Raw genomic sequence first — 24,038 nt, 5'->3', positions numbered from 1 at the left:
AAAACAGAGGATAGGTGGAGACATAAAAAAGGTTTTGGTGGGCAACAGAAGAAAAAAGGAGATCATCTCAAAATGCAGATCAATTAAAAAAAAGCACAAGTCTACTGAGAAAGGGAAAAACCAAGAAGTGGCTGCTATGGAAGTATAAGCAATAATCAATCAAAAATGAATACAAGGACTGGGAAAGGCCTCCCACAGAAGGTGGGATTTTAGTTGAATCTCAAAGAAGATATGGAAGCTAAGAGGCAGTGATAATGGAGCCAAGCCTTCCAGGGGTGAAGCACAGGTAGTATAAAGGCACAGAGAAGGAGATGCTAGGGCATGGTCGAGGAAGAACACACAAGCAGTGTAGGAAAGTGTTAAGAAGACAGAGGTGAGAGGAATGACAAGCACTTTTCTAAATGCTAGATTTTTAATGTTTAAGAACTGGTAAAATTATGGAAAAGAAAAAAAGATCCCACTATATTCTACTCTCAGAATACTTGCTGGTTTAAATTTATTTCTCAAATACATGATTAACACCACAATTATGATCTTCACATATATGTTTCTAAGTTTGGAGATTTTTAAAAATTCTTATTAAGAAAGCTAGTAGTGTTAGGGTTCTAAAGAATAAGCACATGATGAATTCATCAGTAACTTTAAAATTTAGGCATATGTGCGGGGCAGGTAGGTGGCACAGTAGATACAGCACCGGCCCTGGAATCAGGAGAACCTGAGTTCAAATCTGGTCTCAGACCAGACATGTGACATTTACTAGCTGTGTGACCCTGGGCAAGTCACTTAACCCCAATTGCCTCTCCCTCCCTCCCCAGCCAATAAATAAATAAATAAATAAATGAAGAGTTTAGGCATATGGAAAAATCTAACACATTGATTATTTAATCGTGAGCATCCAAGATATACTTTTAATGGTTCATTTCAAACAATAATAAAATAATGTAGAAGGTACTTAACATATCAATTAATCCATCAAGTTAAGTAACCATGGAGATGTGTTCAACAGAACTGACAGAAACACTAGAGGCTTAAGTTACTGATAAAAAAAAGAAAATGGCTACATGGCTAGAGTTAAGCCATGTGACCATCTTTCATCTTTACCAAAGTCAACATAACTGTACAGGTAGCAAGACAGAGAGCTTAGAATATGGAGGAGAAAAGGGAGCATGTCCCTAAATAAGTATACAGAAGATACATTTAGTAAATCAGATAATTCAATTTTTAGAACTACTTGGATACACCTGCTCACAATAGTGAAGCATCAAAGTACTCTTTGCTATTCTTTCACTCATTTCATGCTGTATGTTGTGCAAACACTAATGAGATGATAAAGGGGAAGCTAAATCGTCAAACATAATTAGATGTATTTTTTTTAAAGAGAGATATACTTTTAGTAACCATATATATGAGCATTGTGATGGGCACAAGAAACAGTTGCTACTCACATGTAGCAGGGCACAATTCACTATCATTTTGGCTGTAGCACCTCCTCTACTGCTTACTATATAGTAATGTGAAAATATTTTGTGTAAAGCATATTACAACAAAAGAACAAATTCCATGTGGAAACAACTAAAAAGAAATCCAATTAAGCTAAATTCTGTCCAAAGTTATGAAAAGAAAAAGGATATACTTTTCATGTTCTCCAGCTACCTACAGTTAAGGCTGGCTATCTAAAAATCACAATCATGGCATTAAAAACAAATTTTTGAAAAATCTTGGAAAAGGTTATAGAGTTATATGAAGTTATAATTACTTTCAAGTGTTATGAAAAATCTTAAAATCTGTATCATTAAGAAAGTACATAAAAAAGGTATCTAGGACATAATAGCCACTTAATTACCTTTTTTAATATTGTATCAACACATTTTCTCAAAGGGTGGTTATACTTAATGCTTTCATTGACTTTTCGAACCTCCTGTAAAACAAGAAAAATCCAAATGTTTCCATTTCTTTAGAATAGTAGGTTAAACTTCAAAGGCAGATAAAGTATAGATGACATAGGTGGAAATTACTTCCCATGTCACATATCTTAATGTTTTCTATTACCATATTTGTTTTGGACACTATGCTTTGAAGCCTAAGTTTGCATCAGCTTTTTCTAAGACAATAGAAAAAATTCCTTCACTACTACTTAAAAAGACAGACCAAAATGAAAACCCACAAGATTTAATATGCAAGCCTTTTAACTCACAAGTTAATATTTTATATTTATCGTCTTCCATATCATGATCGAATATAAACTCAGAAAAGCTTGTACGTGCCACAACTAGTACACAAAGACAAATATACAATTAAAAAAAGCTATATAGCACAACAGGAACCTTTGAAATACCTCTATTCTCAATGCTGAACTATGTTCCCTAATGCAGTAAATGCAGCAAAACCCTCCCACATTACCTGATCAATTATTAGGTAACTTGAAATATCCAGAATATGTCTAAGAATACTATAAGAAGCATGTTCTTTTTTAAAATCTGACCTGTAAAAACAAAGTTCATGTACTAAAATGCATGTATCTAACAGGAGAAGACTGATCAAAATTATCTGGAAAAGTTTTGAAAGATTAGGTTGTTTCAGCATAGGAAACAAAATACTTTTGTGTTTTAGCATTAATGGATAACTGATAATTTTGCTTGGTAAATAGTATGAACTACTTCTATTAAGCATACTAAGAAAATTTATGATCACATCTAGTGACAACAGGACACTGCCCCTTCTTAACCCATTTTTCTTGCTTGCAAACCTACAAAAGCTATAGATGATGTCACAAGCCATAAGACAAATACTCAACTATCTTCTAAAAATAATACGATCCTGTTTAAAAGTCCTGTTTTTACCAGCGTGTTTTTAGAAATGGAAAATTAGCAAAAGCATTACTTAGTATGTTTCAGAAGGCCTAACTTCCTAAGATGAAGCATAACTTCCTCAACTTCAACAAGCTCTACCTCCATTCTAATTCATTCACCCACCAGGATAGTCATGTCCTGTTATCTTAATATCATTTGAAACTTCTCCTCCTCCTCCAAAATTCTACACTGTTAGGGGAATTCCAATTTCTTGTCCTTCCACCTCTCCCACTCTGTAAAATTTTCCTTCTCCTTTCCCACCAGCTTGCTCACTATTAATCTATGACCTCTGTTCTGCCCTCACTTTCTTCCTTACTATGATCCTCCACTTCCAGAATGCCCTTTCATCCTGGAATCCCCTGCCTGCTTGCCCTCTCACCATTCCTTCCAATCTTCAAACCAACGTAATTTTTTAGCACTCACTATCCTAGACAATATTATGAAACTAAGCTAACTAGGACCATGAAAATTTTATGTTATCTAGTCTCACAAGTAGACCTTTACTAGTGTATGACAATACTCTTAGATCTTTGTTGCAAAGTTTTTGTTTGGTTGGTTGTTTTTCCAGTGGAGGGGAGAGGAGTAGGAGAGAGGAAAAAGTTTTGAGAACTGTAAAAATAAATAAATAAAACTTAAAGAAAGAGCAGTCTACATTTGCTCCCTATACTACCTCAAAACCTCTTGTAATCTAGGTACCAAACCCCAGCAGTCTACTGAAACAGTAATCTTCAATATCCCTCATGACCCCCTTATCATTAAATCTAATGACCTTTTCCCACCTTTGCTTATCTTCCTTGGACTCTGTACAAACAGCACTGTGCACTAACCTTTTCTTCTTAATATCCGCCTCTCTCTTAACTTCCTGGCCAATGCACCTCCCAGTTCTCTTCCTTCGGTTCTGATTACTCCTTTTCTGACTCTTTCGCTGGCTCCTCATCTTCTTCCCGTTCTTAAGTGTTACTATCTTGTCCTTCATTTCACCCTCTTCCTCTGTGATCTCACTGGTTCCCATGCTTCAAGTACCACTTCCATGCAGACAGAGTTCACTCAAATCTATATTTCCATCCCCAACCATTCTCCAGCGCTCCAATTTCACGTTTTCCAATTGCCTGCTGGACTGCTTTACTTTGGAGCTCTGATGACACCTCAAAACTCTCTGGCCCCAAAATGGAATTCAGCTTGAAAACCCACTCTTCCCCATGAACTTTTATACTTCTGTTGGTGTTCTCACCACACCTGGTCTCATTAGCTCAGTTATCTCTGGTCCTTCCTTTACCTTTGGCTCACATGTCTGAGCAACTGACAAGTCCCATCGATTCTACCTCCAATACAGTCACCCTAATTCAGGCCAACATGCAGAAGATGGGAGGGAGAGTGAATACAGTGAGAGAAAAAAATTAGAATCTGAAAGGATCTCAATTGTGTGAAACAATGGGTCAGATCTCAACAAGATGTTGCTTAACAGGAAATAAAAGTGAATTCTTTCACTTTACTCTGAGCTTCTATTTATATTGTCATTAGTGTAGCTATACCATTCCACATTCCTACTGATATTTTCTCATGAATTTTGCAAAAAGGTTTAATCAAAAAAATCTTTGTTTTGTTCAAAACTCTATTTTTTAGAATCAAAAAATTCAACTGGAAAAATTGAAAATAGATAAGAATATGGCTTAGTAGCAACTCAGATGGAAAATGCATAGGGTTTAACTTGACAGTTAAGCTTTTTAGGAGTTGAGGTAGTAGAAGAAGCACTGAATCTAAGCCCAGGGTATACTGTAGAATCTTGAGTAAATTTACCTGAGTCTCCTCATCTATAAAATGTGGAGTTTGTTCTGGGTTGAGTTATAAGGTCCTTTTCAACTTGAAAGCCAGTTTATAGTATATAATACAGCTGCCCCAAAAGGCTTCAAGTATAGTGTTTTTAACAAGAAAAGTAATAGACAAAAATCATGTTAGTCAAACCATAACTGAAATTACCATATTTTAAGAGTGACAATGGAAAATTAGGTACACAGAAGATGTCAGAAAGTTTCAAAGTATGCCATTATCATACGACATATTGAGTCAGGGAATTGGAGATGCTAAGACTGAAAAGAAAACACAGTAGTGAACATGATAGCTGTCTTCATATATTTTATCTATATTTATCTCTTCATCTATTTCTACATGAAAAGGCCATCATGCATAAGATAGCACTAGGCTTGGGAGAATTTGTTGTGCCTAACTATGCATGTTTTGCGGGGGGGGGGGGGTTTTCTAATGGGGAGATGGGAAGGAATAAAAATGGATTTTTGCTCATTGAAAAAAATTAAATTTGTTCAAAAGAATGTTTTTAATGACAAGGCCCCAGTCTCTTACCCCTCCTCCTCCAAAAAAAGAGAGAAATGGCATTAGGTTTGCTGTTAATCTCCAGAAGGCAATGGACAATATATTACAAAGTCACATTTCTGCTAGATATAGAGATTAATCTCAACAACTGGATCCATACCAAAAAAAGAAAAGGAAAAGGCTACCTTGCAAGGCACTGGAAGTACTTAAGCAAGAAATGAGGTGACAACCAGCCATTTATGTTTTAAAAGGGAATTCTTGTACTAGAAAGCAGTTGGACAAGAGGACCATAATACTTCTGGCATCTATACAGTCTTCTTTACATCTACCATAAACATCCTAGTTCAGGGTCTCATCTCTTCTTGACTATACTGTTCTAATATCTTTCTCTCCAGTTCTTAGCCTGATAGTAAGACCCTGACTACTCTCCTAGTCTTAGCTCCTACTATTCCACAACAAGAAACCACCTTTGAGCTATGTTTAAGCCATTTCTTCTGCCTATGATACCACTGCCTCTACACCTACCCATTCTAATTCATCTTTCAAAACACAGCTCAAATATTACCTTCTTCACATCTTCCCTAGGCACCACAAGTTGAAAATGATCCCTGTTTTTTTGTATTCCTAGAGCATTTCTATAAAACAATGACTATTTTAACACTTGCATATACCACACAACTGCCTTTCAGGAGGTGGGATCTGTGCCTTGTCCATCTCTGTATCTGGAACACAGTGAGCAGTCACTCAAATATCTTTCATATGCAGAACTTAAATCTTTTATAATCTTCAAGTATGATTTACATATGTATCTAGAAAGCTTTGTAAGATATTGATTTCTCTTTATAAACATACTCTGGAAGATATACAAACCTGAACAATACAAAGTTGAATGTCTTGATGATTGTGTGACCTACAGGGATCTGTTCTCCCTGTATTCACTGGTACAGACTGCAAACTGTATCTGTTTTCTCATCCAGTGTGATTCTTATTCATGTCTTGCTGCAGAGCCACACTAAAAGATCTATCCAATGCACTGGAGGTCTTCTCTTTATTTTAATATTTCATGTGCATCAACTGGGCTATCCATCTGTTATCCTTTACTCTTATTAAATGAATAGGTCTACCTCTTTATCTGGCCATGTCTAGTCATTTTATCCCTTCCCAAAGACGCTATAGCCTATTCAAACCCCTTATCTTTCCACTGTCTAATAGGGTTTGCATTGAGATCACTTTAAGAAACAGCAGAGGACAATCTTTCTCTTAAGTCATCCTTCATATAAGTGTCAAAGTAATCTTCCTAAGGTAAATGGTCTCACCTGGTTGCTCTCCTGCTCAAAAATTCCTAAGTAGCTCTCTACTCTCTGTCTACCCTCCACATATTCTATGTTCTAGAGAAACTGGAGTACTCACTGTTTCCTGCATTTGAGATTCCATGTCTGTCCTAAATACATAAGCTCAAGCTATTCCAAAGCCTGGAATATGTTTCCTCCCCAGCTCTGCCCTTCAGCATTCCACCAGTCTTAGCCTCCCCGGTAACTAGGATTACAGACAAATATTATCATGCCAAGCCATCATCTATATTTTCCAGTGTTTCCATCTCCCTTTACCTTCCAATAGAGCCATCTCTTTTAACAATGAATTAAAAAAAGGGGGGGGGATGAGGGACTTTTGGAAAACGGGCACATTGATGAACTGTAGTTGGAGCTATCGTCATTTCTGAAATGGAACTCTGCCTCTAAAGTCAATAAACTGTGTATACCCTTTGGCCCAAAGAGCAATACTACCAGGCCTATAAAGCAAAGAGATCAAAGAAAGAGGAAAAGGACCTATAGGTTCTAAAATATAAAAAGTCTTTTGGTAGTGGCAAATAACTGGAAATTAAGGAGGGTATGCAACATTTTAGGAGTGGCAGATGAATGAGATGGCTTCAAAGAAACATGAGAAGATTTGTAAAAACTGAGCAGAGTGAAGTGAGCAGAATCACAGTAATTTTATAAAAACACCCAGGAAAGTCTTAAGAACTCTGATCTATTCAGTGACCAGCCATGACTCCAGAGAACAAATGATGAAACATGCTCTCCTGAGAAAGAGGTGATGGACTCAAGATGTAGAATGAGACACACAGCTTTGGACACAGTCAATGTTGGAATTTGTTTTGCTAGACTATGTATGCTTGTAGCCTCCCCCTCTCCCAGCATTTGGGAGGAGAGGTAGGAAGCATACAAATAAATATTAGCTGAAATAAAGTAAAATAAAAGTTTAAAAATATACAAGAAATATATGGGCTAGAACACTCAATGACTTTACCTTAATTATTTAATATCTCTCAGATTTCTGTGAGGAGCAAATATGGCAAGTGTTTTGTAAATCTTAAAGCACTACATGAATATCATTGTTTTCATAATTATCTACCAAGACAGCACTGAGCAAATCATCTTAAAAATGTTTTTGACGTGAATTTTTTTTCTGTACCTTTTTCTTAACCTCTGAACTATAAGGATGAGATTTCCACTCAAGAGAATTTATTAGCTGTAGTATCTCATGAGATTTAGTGGCCAATATGAACATACAGCTAGAGGGCATGGACAAGGTATCTTGGAGGATTACCTATTGCCTAATTTTCAGAGTCCTAAGCCCACCAGCATATTATATTAGTTTCTAAAAAGTGACATATAGGGGCAGCTAGGTGGCACAGTGGATAGAGCACTGGCCCTGGAGTCAGGAGGCCCTGAGTTCAAATGCGGCCTCAGACACGCTATGCGACCCTGGGCAAGTCATTAAATCCCAGTGCTTAGCAAAAAAGTAGTGACATATTACAGGCAATTTTCTCAATTTCCATGGGTAGAAATGCTTACTATAATTCAAGAATATCTACTTACTTCCATTATATCTTCTAAATTCTCTTCAGCATCTGCCTTCTCAGTCATCAGTTTGGCAGCCTTAAAATATGTCTTCATAAGTAGGTACCCTCTCTTAGCTCCATTCCAATGGGACCGAGGAATTTCCACCAAGCCATACCCCAACAATAAAACAAGGAGAAACAGACCCCATGTATTGGCAGCAGCTATCCCAATTGTCTGAAGCTGATTCCTAAGGAGAAGAAATTATGATCAAATTATTATTTCTACAATTTCACTACTCAACTATGACAGATGAATGAATGAATATATATTTGAATAGTACCCAAGACAGAACTTGCTCCCTCCTTCAAGAAAGTTCTTTATTTTAGACTGCTCTAATTATTAAAAGTATTTTTTTAACATTGAACCAAAACACTATTTGTCTTAGATCCACCCTCTGAGGCCAAACAGAATGATATTTTTTCATTTTACTTTTCTTGCTTTATTTTTGGCAACATGGTTAATACGAAAATGTTTTACATGACTTCACACTATATAACGGGTATCCAAAGGCTTACCCTATCTCAATGGATTAGAGAAGGGCAGGAAGAAAAGAATTTGGAACTCAAAATTTTAAAATGAATACTAAAATTTTATTTTTAAAAAAGAAAAATAGGCAACACAAACAACCAAATTTATCTTATCTAATCTCAACTGGACTCTTGCTGCAGGAAAGTACTCATTCTACTCCTCCATAATCCATTCGTTATTTTACTTTCTACTCTGGCTGTTTCAAACCTTGTCTCTACTCAAACCTTTCATAGCAGCTTTGCCTTTAACCCCGTCTACTGAGGACCTCTCTTCATATTTCATTGAAAAAAATTTGAAGTCATTTGCCATGAGATCTCACTTCTCCCCTTCTCATCTCCCATTGCTCAGACATCTTCCCCCACTATCTCCTCTTTTTCTTCACTCTCAGATAAAGAGGCTGCTCTTATACTTATCAAGGACAACCTTCTACATGCACCTTTGATCAAAACTCCTCCCTTCTTAAAGACTGCCCCTGTTATGCTCCCCACTCTCTCTCTTATCTTCAATCTATCTCTTGTCCTTCCCTGATGCCTATAAATATAATCATGTCTCATCTATCCTCAAAAAACCCTCAATCCTACTATCTCAAGTTATTATCCTCTCTCTTCCCTTTCTTGGTTAATTGAATTCCTTGAGAACGTCACCTATTTTTAGGAACCTCTACTTCTTTTCCTCTCAATCTCTTCTAAATCCTCTGCACTGTGGTTCCCAAAATCATCATTCAAATGAATGGACATGTCTATTTTGGACAAATTAGACAGAAGAACTTTTATAACATCAAAACATATTTGTAAGTGAATACTAATGTGATTTAAATGTAAAGTACTTAAATCAAAATACAAGAAAAAAATTAAAAACCAGGAAAATGAATTTGATAATTTAAAAAGCACAGTTAATAGTATATGCATTCAGCAAATCAAAACAACTCTGAGGTACCACATCACACCTATCAGATTGGCTAGCATCACAAAACAGGAAACTGATAAATGTTGGAGAAGATGTGTGAAAATTGGAACACCAATACATTGTTGGTGGAGTTGTGAAACAATCCAACCATTTTGGAGAGCAATTTGGAACTATGCCCAAAGGGCTATAAAAATGTGCATACCCTTTGACCCGGCAATACCACTTGTAGGTCTGTATCCGAAAGAGATCATACAAATGGGAAAAGGACCCACACATACAAAAAATATTTATAACAGCTCTTTTTGTGGTGGCCAAGAATTGGAAATTGAGAGGATGCCCATCAATAGGGGAATGGCTGAACAAATTGTGGTATATGAATGTAACAGAATACTATTGTGCTATAAGAAATGATAAACAGGTAGGCAGACTTCAGAAAAACCTAGAAAGACTTGTATGGGTCTGATGCTGAGTGAAGTGAGCAGAAGCAGGAGAACGCTGTACACAGTAACAGCCACACTGTGGGATGACTAATATTGATAGACTTAACGCTTCTCAGCAATACAAGGATTTAAGACAACTCCAAAAGTCTCATGATGGAAAATGCTACCCACATCCAGAGAAAAAACTATGGAGTTTGAATGCAGATCGCAGCATACTATTTGCTCTTATTTTCTTCTGTTTTGTTTTGTTTCTTCTTTCTCGTGGCTCCTCCTATTGGTTCTAATTTTTCTTTATAACAACTAATGTAAAAATATGTTTAATAGGAATGTATATATAGAGCCTATATCAGATTGCACACTGTCTTGGGGAGGGAGGTGAGGAAATTGGGAGAGAAAATTTATAACTCAAAAGCTTATGGAAGTGATTGCTTGAAAACTAAAAATAAATTAATTTATTTTAAAAAAATAGTATGTGCATTCAGACTGAATGTATATTTTTAATTAACAACACAGTCTACATAGGCTTCTATTTTATGAATCATTGATAAGCACAATTTTGCATTTTACTCTATGAAATCTATATTTATCTAATGCATAAAACACAAGGAAGTTTCAAAAAACAAAACACCAACCTAAGAATATTTTCATTTCTTAATAGTGATATTCTTACCATTCTAAGTGCAAATTTGGATTTACAGCCACATAAATTAAAAATGCTCCAAAAATCAGCAAATAGGTGCCATAATAAATTGCATTCTCAATCAGTGCTGTTTTGATCTTTCCAGTAATGGAAAATCCTCCTGATCTTGCATATGATTGCATAAAAGGTAACAGGATCCTAAAACAAGAAGGGGAAAAAAAGCAAAAAGTACAAAACTACTTAATTTCATCTACTTAATATTTTGTTTACCAGTTACCATAAACAATTACGTATCATATTCTCAAATTAAGAGTTTAAAAGCATATCTAGATGGGTTTGTACCCTTTTCTTCACCAATACTAGCTCTATGATCTTGGGCAAGCCAGTTAACTTCTCTTGATCTTGGTTTCCTCACTTTTTAATGTGTAAAATACCTATCTAGTCTACCTGCCTCACAGCTCTTATCTGGAGACTAAGTAAGATTAATTGAATGCAAATGTGATGTGATTGATTGAAAATGACAAAGTATCATTCAAATATAAGGTACTATTAAATGTGAACAAGAGCAAAGAAATCTGAGATAGTGTAACTATAGTGGCCAATGGGATGTTGTTTTTGGAAAAAATATACTCAACTCAATATATTCAAAGTCTCATTTTTATTATTATTCTTAATTAATAGCAGATATGTTATTTTCCTCATGCTTACATACTAATTTGTATTTCAATACATTTAATGTCTTCGAAGTAATATAATCCCTCTCATAAAGTATTATTTTAGCAATAAATGCTATACATAAGGAGAGGCAATGTAGCACAATACATAGGGATTCCGAATTGGAGTTTGGATGATCTGAATCTAGTTCTGCCTCTGACACATACTGGTTTTGTGACCATGGGTAAGTGATTCAACTTCTTATCTCCTCAGTAACTCTTCTAAGACTTTTAAGTTACATAACTGAGTTGCATCTGTATTAGCAGAAGGAGTTTACACACTGGGAGTTCCACACACCAGCAAAGTCATAGATCTGGCCCTCCAAAAAGAAAAATTGAGACACTTTTGTATCCTAGGATGGAATAGCAGCTACAAAGTTATCATCATTATACTCAAAAATAATAAAGTGGCACATACATTAAAGAAAATACTAAGAAAATACCTAATAAAGAAATAACTTCTGGCATGCCATTAACACTTGGCTAAATCCTAAACAAAGAAATCTTATTAAAAACTGGGGAGGGAGGAGGAAGACAAAAGTACAAACATTCATCACCTACCATGTTAAAAATTGTGATGTCCAATATACAACACGCCAGAAAATTGGCATTATTCCATCAGGGATATAGCTCCATGGCTTGAAACACGGATGTTTTCTGTTTTAATAACACCATCCCCCCGGGGCCCAAGGAAAACAGTTAATAACTGCTCACAACTTAACAAGTCTTAAATTCATTTTATGTTAATAAAAATTGAATTTTCTACTACATCTAAATTCTACTGCAACAACATTTCAGTCTTGTTTTAAGTCATTCCTGTAACACATTAATTTTACATTCAATTCAAAATGACAGTGGCTGCATGATGACTAAAAATAAGTCATCAACAAAGCATTTTATTCTAGCAAAGAATATAGTTTCACCTTGCAGTGCCTGTCTTACTTTAATATTAACTTTTGGAAAAAATACTTTTGAAAATTATTACTCACAAACTTTTAAAAAGAGCTTCACAGAATCAGAATACTAAGGGAAATGGTATAGTAGCTTTAAAATGTTGAGATTCAGGTATTTTTTAATAAATAAAACTATAAAAAAATGCACAGATACATCTTTAGAATATGTGAAGAAGTAAAAAATCGATATATGTTACTGTTTCATTTGGAAGTTTTCTAGAAATTTAATTGATTTGTTAAAGCTACTTGAAAAACTATAAAAAATTGTTAAAATTTGTTTTAAAAATTACTTAAAAATTTAAATTTTTTAAAAAATGTTAAAATTAAAAATACTCTGGTTCACTCTGAAATTTTGTATTCATTCCACTGCTTTTGAATCTATTACCCTCAATTTGACGGGTGCTCAGTGCAAGAGGAATAATCGATGTACTGAGTGAACAAGTTCCTAATGCCAAAACAATGCGTTGCATACTCAAATATTTTTTGCTTGAGTTGTTCATACTCTTAAACATAAAAAATATATCTCTCTTTCTGGGGACAAATAACTTTTAATATGAAAAAAAGTTACTTAGATGAAACTTACAGTAATGATAATTTTAAAAATAATAAGCCATTTTTAGATTTTAAAAACAAAAGTATTACCCTGTAACAGGAACAGCTGCAGAGTAAGATCCAGTTATATTGTTATTTTCCAAAGGGCTAGAGTTGGTAGCTTGTTTGCATCGGTTGTATATTGTCTAAAATGTTGAAAATATATTTGTCAAAAATGAGGACAGGTTATATAAATCTGATTATATTTTTTAAAGTAATCAGATTAATTAAATATTTCATTAAAAATTAAAACTTGTATAAAACATTACCAAATTGAGCTGTTTTTCTTTTTTATATGTACATTCTGAATAGGTTCGTGAAAGTATACGAAAAATTCAGACACAAAAAAATGTGAACTCTTACCGTACTAACATCCAAGGGCAGGATGAAGACTATGAGAAAGCAGAGATACCAAGCAAGTAGTGTTGCTACAATAACAAGTCTATGCTGTTTCTTAAAGTCTCCATATCGATGAAGTATTAATAAAGCCAGAAAAAAGACAAAAACAATCTCAAGTCCCAAAGCTGCACCACTCATTATTGTGTGCTCACTCCAGCCAGTGAAGGCTATTCATCTGAAGATAATGACCATAACTGTGAAAAGAAGGGGGTAAAAGGAGCAACATCAGCATATAAAAATTATTCTTAAGAAAAAGTTATCAGATCTTACTTTTTTTTTTTTGGCAATTGGGGTTAAGTGACTTGCCCAGTGTCCCACAGCTAGTTAAGTGTCAAGTGTTTGGTCTGAGGCCATGATTCAGATCTTGTAAGAGGCAACAGAACAGACTGATTCTACTAACCTTTGGTGGCAGACAATGACAAAATCTAAGCCAATATGCCTTTTCTTCAATCCCTCTAAAATTCTTCCCCACACTCACTGCTAAAGTGATCTTCCCCACACTCACTGCTAAAGTGATATTGCTATAGCACAGTTCTGCCAGGTCACTCCTCAGAAGCAGAAGCTACAGTGGTTCTCCTTTTGCCTTTAGGCTAAAATAAAAACTCCCTGGTTTAGCACTTACAGTCTTTGACAATGCAACTCCAGCTTATCTTTCAAAGCTATCCATATTCTATATTATGGACAAAATGGCCTATCTCCCAGCTCCAAGCCCTTGCACAGGCTTGGAATGATTTCCAGGTTCACTTCTACTTCAGCTCCCTTGCAAGCACAACTCAAATACCTTTTCAAATTTCTCCAAACATTAAGTACCAACCCCATCACAGAAATTACTTTGTAGTTACTTATCTCTTTGCATGCTGTTCCCCACCCCCTAAATCCCAACAGAATGTAAATCAACTCCTTAAGAATAGAAGGTTATTTTTTTTTCTCAGTACACCCAATCCTTGGTACAATGCTTGGAATATCAAAAGTGTTTAATGAATGCTGACTTATATTAGAAGAGAGGCAGCCTTGGATTTGAGATTAGAAATACCGGCATACACAAACCTGCCTCTGACATTTCTTGGGTCTGTTAAAACCAGTAAATCACTTAACTTCTCACTGGCTCCAAACAGTTCTTTAAAATTATAAATTCCAAGGCAACCTGGTAGAAGGAGTTTCCTCACTGGGAGATACCAACAGAATCATAGTTGTGACTCTCCTTCCTCAATAGTCTAACAAAAGCACTTCTACAAATACTCATAAAGTCGTAAGAACTGGACTTTAGAGCTCATTTACTCCAACCCCATATAATACCTCTTCTTTGACAACTATAAAACATGGTCATCCAGCTTGCTGAATATCCTTCCAACACCAAGAATTTATTACCTTTATTTTTTGTAGGGCAGAGTGCTGTCAAAACATATATCCCATCAGACTTAAATTCTCTAGAGGGTAGGGACTGTTTCATTCTTTCTCTAGAAGCATCTAGGTGGTACAGTGGATAGAGTGCTGACTTGGTAATGAGGTGTCACCAGCCTCCTCAAGAGCCATCTGGTCCAGAGGCAGACCTGACTCATATACTCATTGGTTCTGTGACTCAGGATAAGCCCTTCAACCTTTCTTGGCCTCTTCATCAGTAAAAATGGAGGTAATAATAGCATCTAAGGCAGTTAGGTGGCACAGTGGATTGCACTCAGCCTGGAGTCAAAAAGTTGTTGCTCAGTTTTGTCCAACTCTTAGTGACCCCATGGACCATAACACACCAGGCCCTTCTATTCTCCACTATCTCTCAAAGTCTGTCCAAGTTCATTTTTGTTGTTTTCATGACACTATCTATCCATCTCATTCTCCACCCTCCTCTTCTCCTTTTGCCTTCAATCTTTCCCAATATCAAAATCTTTTCCAATGAGTCCCGTTTTCTCATAATGTGATCAAAGTACTTAAGTTCTGGCTTCACTATTTTACCTTCCAGTTAACAGTTGGAATTAATTTCTTTAAGGATTGACTGATTTGATCTCCTTGCTGTCTAAGAGACTCTAAAAAATCTTTTTCAGCACCACAATTTGAAAGTGTCTGTTATGTGGAGCTCAGCTTTCCTCAGTCTAACTCTCACAGCCATACATTGCTACTGGAAAAACCACAGCTTTTACTGTACAGACCTTTGTCAGCAAGTTGACATTTGCTTTTTAGTATGCTGTCCAGATTTGCCACAGTTTTTCTTATAAGAAGTGTCTTCTAATTTCATGATTCTAGTTGACATATACAATGAACTTTGAGCCCAAGAATATAAAATCTGACACTCTTTCCATTACTTCTCCCTCTATCTGCCAGGAAGTGCCACACAATCAAAAACTTCAGTGTAATCAATGAAGCAGAAATAGATGTTTTTCTGAAATTCCTTTGCTTTCTTCATAATCCAGCAAACGTTGGCAATTTGGTCTTTAGTGCTTCTGTCTCTTTGAAAACCAGCCTGCTCTTCTGGTAATTCTCAGTTCAAATATTGCTGAAGCCAAGCTTGCAGAATCTAAGCATAATCTTGCTGGCATGTGAAATGAGTGCAATTATTTGAACATTCCTTTAGATTGTTCTTCTTTAGGACTGCGATGTAAACTGATCTTTTCTAATACGGTGGCCACTGTTGTGGTTTTCTAAATCTGCTGACATATTAAGTGTAGCACTTTAACAGTTTCATCTTCTAGGAATTTAAATAGCTCAGCTGGAATTCTGTCACCTCCACTAGATTTATTGTTAACAACGTTTCTTAAGGCCTAGTGTCCATTTGACTTCATTCTCCAGGATGTCTGGCTCTGGATCAGGAACTACATCATTGTGGTTATCACTGATGTTAAGATCTTTTTTGCATAGTTCTTCTGTGTATTCTTGCTATCTCTTCTTAATCTTTTTGTTTCAGTTAAATTTCTAGCATTTTTGTCTTTTATCATGCCCATTTTGGCATGAAACTTTCCCTTGATATTTCTAATTTTCTTGAAGAGATCTTTGGTCTTTCCCATTCTAGTGTTTTCTTCTATTTCTTTGCATTGCTCATATAAGAAAATCTTATATCTTCTCACTATTCTCTGAAATTTTGCATTCAGTTGGATATTTTTCTCCTTTGTCTTTCATTTTCCTTCTCTCCTCGCTATTTATAAAGCCTCATCAGACAGCCGTTTTGCTTTCTTGCTCTTCTTTTTCTTAGGGATGTTTTTTGTTGCGGCTTCCCATACAGTATTATGAACCTTTGTTCACAGTTTGTCAGGCACTCTACTACCAGATCTAATGTCTTAAATGTATTCATCACTTCCACTTCATATTCATACCATATGTTATTTAGATCATGCCAATATGGTCAGATGGTTTTCCCTACTTTCTTCAATTTAAGTCTGAATTTTGCAATACAAAGCCCATGATTTGATCCACAGTCAGCTCCAAGTCTCAGTTTAACTGACTGTATAGAGCTTTTCCGCCTCTGACTACAAAGTATCAATCTGATTTCTATATTGACCATTTGGTCAATAATAAAGTTATCATCCTCTTCTAGAACAGAGGACAAACGCAACAACTTCAAAGAGGTAGCCTTAAACCCAATTCACCTTGGAGCTCATAGATTGTGCCCAAGCACCACTTAACAGTTATTTGGGGCCCTCCTTGCTCAGAGTGAACATAAATAGAAACAGTTTCTAACCCTAAGGGTCATCCCCTCACAGTTTGATTTTTTTTTTCAAATTAAAGGGGTCATCCCTTGACTCACTTCTTAAAAAAGGCCATTCACTGAAGGGGAGTTATCTCACTAAAAGTAAGAACCTGAGAAGACCTTCTTAGCTTAAAAAGCCAAGGTCTCCAATATCACCCAGGGACAGCACCAGTCATCTGGATATATATCTCATCACTGGACCCAGATGGCTCTGAAGAAGAAAGTGAGGCTGGTGGCCTTGCACAGCCCTCACTCACTCAAATCAAAGTTAAATGCAAGTCATGTCATGATCTCCCTGATGTTATTATGGTCCTCTTCAAGAACGAAGGACAAGGGCAGCTAGGTGGCGCAGTGGATAGAGCTCTGGCCTTGGAGTGAGGAGGACCTGAGTTGGAATCAGACCTCAAGACATATAGCACTATATGTGACCCTGGGCAAGTCACTTTACCCCAACTGACTCACTGAAAAAAAAAAAAAAAAGAACGAAGTACAAACACAACCTGACCATCTGGTGATATCTATATGTAGAGTCATCTTTTGGGTTGTTGAAAAAGAGTGTTTATTACAACCAGCAAGGTATCTTGACAAAACTATTAGTCTCTCTACTTCATTTTGTACTCCAAGGCCAAACTTGTCTGTTAATCCAATTATTTTTTAATTTCCTACTTTAGCATTCCAATCCCCTATGATGAATGCAACATATTTGGGGGGGGGGTTTACTTCTAGAAAATGTTGCAGGTTTTAATAGAACTGAGCAACTTTTGCCTCTGCACCATCAGTGGTTGGAGCACAGACTTGTATTATGGTGATGTTGAACTGTTTGCCTTGGATTTAAATAGATTTCATTCAGTCATTTTTGAGATTTATAACCCAGCATTACTTTTCTCACCCTTTTACTGACTATGAGGGCTATTCCATTTAAGATCTGAGTTCAAATCAGGTCTCAGACACTTACTAGCTGTGTGATCCTGGGCAAGTCACTTAACCCTGTCTGCCTCGGTTTCCTCATCTGTAAAATAAGCTAGAGAAGGAAATGGCAAATCAGTCCAGTATCAGTGTCCAATACTTTATCTTGCCAGGTGATCTTCAGAACCTTCTTAAGACAATTTCAATGATATTAATTTAATGGCCAGAAAATAGAACTATTAGAACTTAAAAAAATTAATCATAGTTGGAATCATAACTGAAATCATATTTATGATTCTCCCCCTCCCCAACAAAGTCTATTAAAAAGCACTTCAAGCTATGCTAAATACAAATACTCATAAAGTCCTAAGAGCTGGAAAGGATCTTAGAGCACATTCTGACCAAATCCCATATATCTCTACTTCAACAACTCTAAAACACGGTCATCCAGCTTCTCTCTGAACATCCTTCAGAGATTATGAAACTTTAAAAATACTCGCTATTATAAACATCAAATAGTGTGCTGTTAAGAAAAGACAAAAGAAAAACTATAAAAATATTCTTTTCACCAGAGCTAGGAACAAAGAACAAACAGGAGTAAGGAAATGATCAATTCAGAATGATCCTTTGGAATAAGAATGAATTAGATAATTGTTTCTAATTTCCATTCAACCCATGTTCCCCAAACAACAAACACTGCCACTAAATTCTCTATAGATACAACAAAACTGAACAGAACATAAATAAAAAAAAACATTTAGATAAGTAAAAACTTTAATTATTTCAATCAGAAACTTAGAATAATTTCAGCTGTACTGTATATAGTACAAAATTGAATTTATGAAGTGTTTATAATGGAAATCTACATACTTAAAAGGACCAGTGGTAAAAAAGTAGAATAGAGATTAGTGTAAAAGAAACATTTAGACTATCTGTAGAGCGCTAAAAATACCATCTAATTCAGTGGGGAAAAAAAACAGTCAACTTTATTGTTTTGCAACAGAATGTCATAGTTAGACAGAACTTCAAATGCCCAACCCATACAAATTCCCTCCATAACAACTCCAGAGAGGGGGAATTGCCTACATCACTTAATGTTTATACAGGTTTCTCCTCAACACTGAATCAAAATCTCCCTCTCCACAATTTCCATCCATTGCTCTGTTCCAGTTCTGCCCTGAAAGACCAACCAAAATAAACCTAATTCCTGAAGACAGTTACCATGTTCAAACTGTTGTATTTTTTCTGGGTGAAATATCTCCTTTCCTTCAACTGATCCTCAAATAGAATGATTTCAAATCTCCTCATGACACTCATCCCTTTGAGAATGCTGGAGCTTGCTGATATCCTTCATAAAATGGAAGACTGGAAAAGTGGTCTGACCAGGGTAGAGTATCCTTTTTTTCTTGATAATATGCTCCTCTGAATGAAATGAAAAATCACATCGATTTTTGAGGGGTTCACATGTCAAACTGATGGAGTGATGGGACCTGGAATCCAAAAGGCAAAGATCATGTCTCTGGAAGTACCCCTAATTCTCAGTAGGCTCCTGTGGAAAATTCTCTCCTTGTCATAGGCACATAGAGCTGACCTTCTGATTCCTCACATAAAAGCTAACTCAGGGGTGCCTGACCCAAGGACTCTTCCCTGGCACCTGACTACCAATGACCGTGCTCTGACAACCCTTCTATCTTGTGCCTTCAACAAAGCTGTTGACTCCCTGAGTTTTCCCAACCATTCCAGTAGCTCAGCACCTAGAGTATTTGCATATACTGACCACTCCCTAATCCCATCCAGAATCACCTAATTAGCATGCCAGGCATTCCTTTTCCAAACAAACATAGCATCATCCTCATTAAATTGCAAGCTCCTAAAGAACTCCCCCCACTTCTATGGGAGTTAGAATAAGCTTTTCCACTTGACTGGAAGACATATATATAAGACTTACTTAAAGGGGTGGTCCTGGTTTGGGGGAACTTAGTGGAAGCAGGTTTTATGGTTCTTATTAATAGCAGTAAGTGGAGTCATACTACTCCCAGTGTGTGTCCCTTGCATGATGCAGTTAATTACTACCACTGTACAAAAGACCCTCTCTAGAATGATTACATTAAAAGAGCCTGTTAGTGAGTCCATAAGACTAATGACACTGGAGAATCAAGGATGGATGGCAGTCAGTCAGGAAGAAGAGGGAAGGTCAAATCCTGATGAAACAGTAAACAGGGAGGCTGCAGAAACTTACCAGTTTTGGCATGAGAAACTTTCAACTATGAAATGAGAGAAGGGACTGTGTGGGACAAGTGAAAGTTTCTCATATGAAATGGAAGCTATGCCCCAAAATTTAGTTAAGGCTTTAGCATTAGCTGGGCCTAAGTTTCGTTTTCCTGTAAATCATGCGATCAGGTCATACATCTGTTGCCCACCCCCTTCCTTGTTTTGTAACCATCACCCCAGCCTTATCGTTGACTACTAAGGCAATCTTCTAGCTCCCAAGCTTGTTTTTAGTAAAATTCATCTCTTGAGTTTCTGGGTAGAACGTAAGGTCTCTCACCTCAACCAATGAGGATAAAGAGATTGAGGTAAACAAGTGGGGGAGGGTTTTTCTTAGAGTTGTTTGTGTAAGGGTATATAACTGCTTGTTTGCCACCTGTATCTTGCCTCCCTACTCCAGCCCACCCTGGGTAGGTGATGCCCAATTCTTGCATGAGACTTGCTAAAATAAAACTTCTGTTTCTACTGAAAGAAACCTCTGAATTTTTATTTGGGTTAGTGGTCTCTATCCCACATACATATTATATATATAAATATTAAAAAAAATACATATATATATATATACACACACACTATACATATACACATACACACACACACACACATACATACATACATACACACATACATATTTATATCTCAGATTTCTAGAAAATCAGCTTGTGGTCATTTAGGCCAAAGATAACAACTGAATCTTATTTCAATCGAACACTGAAATTTGTATCTCAAGCTAAAAATACTGAGAATTAGAAAAATCACATATACATGAGTTAGGTACTTTGAAAAGCATTTCTTAAATATTTCCTATATGCCAGGCACTCTGCTACGGTCCGGTGATAAAGACAAAAAAGAAAAGTTCCAGCCTCAAGGAAACCACATGGGGGTGGGGTATAAACAGGTACAAGCAAGGGGAATAAGTAATGTATTAAGCACTGTAGTATGTGCCAGACACTGTGCTAAGCACTTTAGAACATTATCTCATTTGACTCTCACAACCTTATGAGAGATAGGTGCTTTTATTCTCCTTTTACTATTTGAGGAACCGGGAAGCAGAAAGAGGTTAAGTGACTTGCCCAGGTTGAATACCTACTAAGTATCTGAGGCAAACTTGAATTCAAGGCCCTAATCATAGGGCCAGTGCTCTCTTTACTCTGACACCTAGCTGCCTATACAAAATAAATATCAATTAATTAGGAAAGACAGGCAAATGGCTAACCACCAGGGTTGAAAGGGATCAGAAGTATCTTATATATAAGGTGCCACTGATTCAGAAGATGTATTACACATAATGTATAAATATGCTTACATATACATACATTTTCAATTATACCTAAATTTAATCCTAATTTTTTCCATTAAATTGCTAAGGAATTGTGGAAATTTTTGTCTAATATACCAAAACACCACTGTTGGAAATTATTTGAATCGTTAAATTATTTCCATTTTTTTGTTTCTCAAATACTTGTTATATGAATATAGAAAAAAGGATAGTCATAGTACTTGTCAAGTTTATTTTTATTTTTTTAACCTGGATGTAAGCCCTTACATTTTTATTTTTAATTAAATGTTTATGGATTTCTTTTGTTTTGTTTTTTTACATGACCAGAATGTCCTCCAGTACCCTTCCCCCTTGTCCTCAAGAAGAGCCATCCCCACAACAAATATTTTTTAAGGAAAAAAAAAAAAGACAAAAAAATCAAAAAAATTTATCAATAGATCAAGAAAGTCTGAAAATATATGTGGCATACCACATTTATGATCCTCTTCCCACTGCTGCAAATGAGTGGGATAGAGAGGTATCTTCACCTATCTCTTCTCTGGAGCCATTAAGAATTTACTTTTGTCCCTATTAAACCTCATTTTGTAAATTATAGTATTTCAATCTTTTGATATCCTGATTTGTTCATTCAAACTGGTAGCTAGCCTTTTGAAACTTCATGTCTTGTAGACCAGATGAGTATTTCCAACTTTTCAATCATTTAAATCTCTGATTAGGTACTTTACTTGAAAAACTGAAAAGATAATAAAACATATTCAAGAGACGTTAAATAAATGTAATGCTTCATAAAATATGATCGTCTGCTCCATGTGGATTAGCTATCACACTTAGAAAAGCACAGTAAACAGAAAGCCCCCTAAAGTGACTTCAATCCTCAATTAAATTGCAACAATAAGGCAGATTTAAGTTTCAATAACTAAAAATTTTATTACTTTTAAAACTTTCAGCTCCTGAAACTACAACAATTTCACATACACAAATGTTTTCATTGGCCCATTAGCCTCAAATCATAAAGTCTACCTACCTACATCTTGCCAGGTGGTCCTTTCCCCAAAAATGCCTTGAACGAAAATTTCCTAATATCACTTCTAATCCTCAGTGTTTCTCCTAGCTTAGGCTCATCATCTATTTTACCCACCAAAAAATGAGCTCCCAGATATCACAACCTTGAAACTGCTTTTGCCAAATCTTACTTATAAAGCCCACCAGAGTTTGCAAGTTCACACATTCTTACAGCTCTTTGCTATGGCAGAAATTGTGTCTATCCTGATGAAGGGGAAACCAATATGCTTCTTTTACTTGACTCCAACTGCTCATCCCCTCCCTCCTTCATCCACACTTTCTCCTTTGTATACAACTAAGGTGCTCCTGGCACCTTGTTTAAAATTATTACTAACCTCTTGGTCTATACCATCCATAGCAATGCTGTGAGGTGACAGGAAGTAATACAGATTCTTATCTGCTCCAACTCCCTCATTTACAAAATGGGAAACACCTCTAGAAAGGTGAAGTCATTTTACCAAGATCAGAAAGGAAGACAGATCAGTCCCAGGACCAGTCACACTACAGAACATACTCAAAAAATCAGAATTATTAAGCACAAGGAGAATAAGGGAATAAGCATTTATTAAATGCCTACTATAGGCCAGACACTGTGCTATGTCTTTTTACAATCTATAAGCATTATCTCATTCGACCCTCACAAAAACCATGCAAGATGAATGATATAATTATCCCCATTTTACAGTTAAAGAAACTGAGGTAACCTGCCCAGAATCACACAGCTAGTAAAGTATCTGAGGCCAAATTTGAACTCAGGTGTTCCTAACTCTAGGCCCAGCACTTTCCCCACTGTGCCACCAGCTGCCTTGTGCCACTTGCTGGCATACAAACACAAAAGTAAGAAAGCTCCTGCCCTGGGTCGGGGCGGGGGGAGAGAAGAGAAGGATATGTTACACGTTTACAGGTAAATAAATCACAGAATTCTTCTTCATATGTATGGTGACAGCACAAAAATCTAGGGATTGGTAAATATATGGAGGTAACATTTGAGCTGAGTACTGAAGTGAACCAAAGGCAGAGAGGAAGAGGAAAAGCATTCTATGCATAAAGAACAGCCTGTTTAAAAGTTAAAGAAGTAAATGGAATGTCATTCTTGGAAGAAGCTCAGTTAGGATGGCTATCTAAGGTCATATGATGATTTGTGGGGAAAAATCAGAGACTGAGGGAAAGAAATTAGTTTAGAAGTTTGACATCACCTAAATCAGAGATGTCAAACCAGCAACAATCCTGAACCAGATTAAAATGTAATTGAGAAATAAGTTAACAAAACAAATAAAAATATAACAAATAACATTACATTTTAAAACTAAGTCAATGCACAGCCTGCAAGCATCCTTAAGTACAGATTACTGGTCCCCCTCCCCCGCTTTTTTTTTTGGCTAGTCAATAGGGTTAAGTGACTTGCCTAGGGTCACACGGCTAGTAAACATTACCTCCAGAATTCAGGGCTGGTGCTCTATCCACGAGCCACCTAGCTGCCCCCTGGTCTCCCTTTTCTATTTGCATTTGATACCAGTGATCTAGCTAACTGCCTTGCTTCAAAGGTAGGTCAGTACCTACCTTCCAAAATAGCTTTAAATCCTGTGTTTAAAGATTTCTT

General features: G+C 36.3%; 1 protein-coding gene across 6 annotated transcripts in view; it reads right to left on the bottom strand.

Moving 5' to 3' along the window:
• Nucleotides 1–24,038, bottom strand: part of LMBRD2 (LMBR1 domain containing 2) — a 54,492-nt gene that overhangs the window by 25,540 nt on the left and 4,914 nt on the right. For 3 of the 6 annotated variants that reach the window (XM_020995802.2, XM_020995826.2, XM_020995812.2), the window contains exons 2-7: nucleotides 13,215–13,444; nucleotides 12,903–12,997; nucleotides 11,869–11,964; nucleotides 10,625–10,792; nucleotides 8,057–8,267; nucleotides 1,844–1,918 (exon numbers count right to left, since the gene is read on the bottom strand). In XM_020995802.2, coding sequence (XP_020851461.1) covers nucleotides 1,844–1,918; nucleotides 8,057–8,267; nucleotides 10,625–10,792; nucleotides 11,869–11,964; nucleotides 12,903–12,997; nucleotides 13,215–13,388 — 819 coding nt within the window. In that variant the 5' untranslated portion in view covers nucleotides 13,389–13,444. Of the gene's footprint in view, nucleotides 1–1,843; nucleotides 1,919–8,056; nucleotides 8,268–10,624; nucleotides 10,793–11,868; nucleotides 11,965–12,902; nucleotides 12,998–13,214; nucleotides 13,445–17,878; nucleotides 17,945–24,038 lie in introns of all 6 variants that reach the window. The other 3 variants (XM_078153218.1, XM_020995835.2, XM_078153219.1) reach the window with 3 other exon arrangements.

This window comes from Phascolarctos cinereus, unplaced genomic scaffold, assembly GCF_003287225.1.
Source record: "Phascolarctos cinereus isolate Bilbo 61053 unplaced genomic scaffold, phaCin_HiC Scaffold_4;HRSCAF=312, whole genome shotgun sequence".
Lineage (NCBI taxonomy): Eukaryota > Metazoa > Chordata > Mammalia > Diprotodontia > Phascolarctidae > Phascolarctos > Phascolarctos cinereus.
Note: the sequence above shows the minus strand (reverse complement) of the source record. Positions and strands in the feature narration are given on the sequence as shown.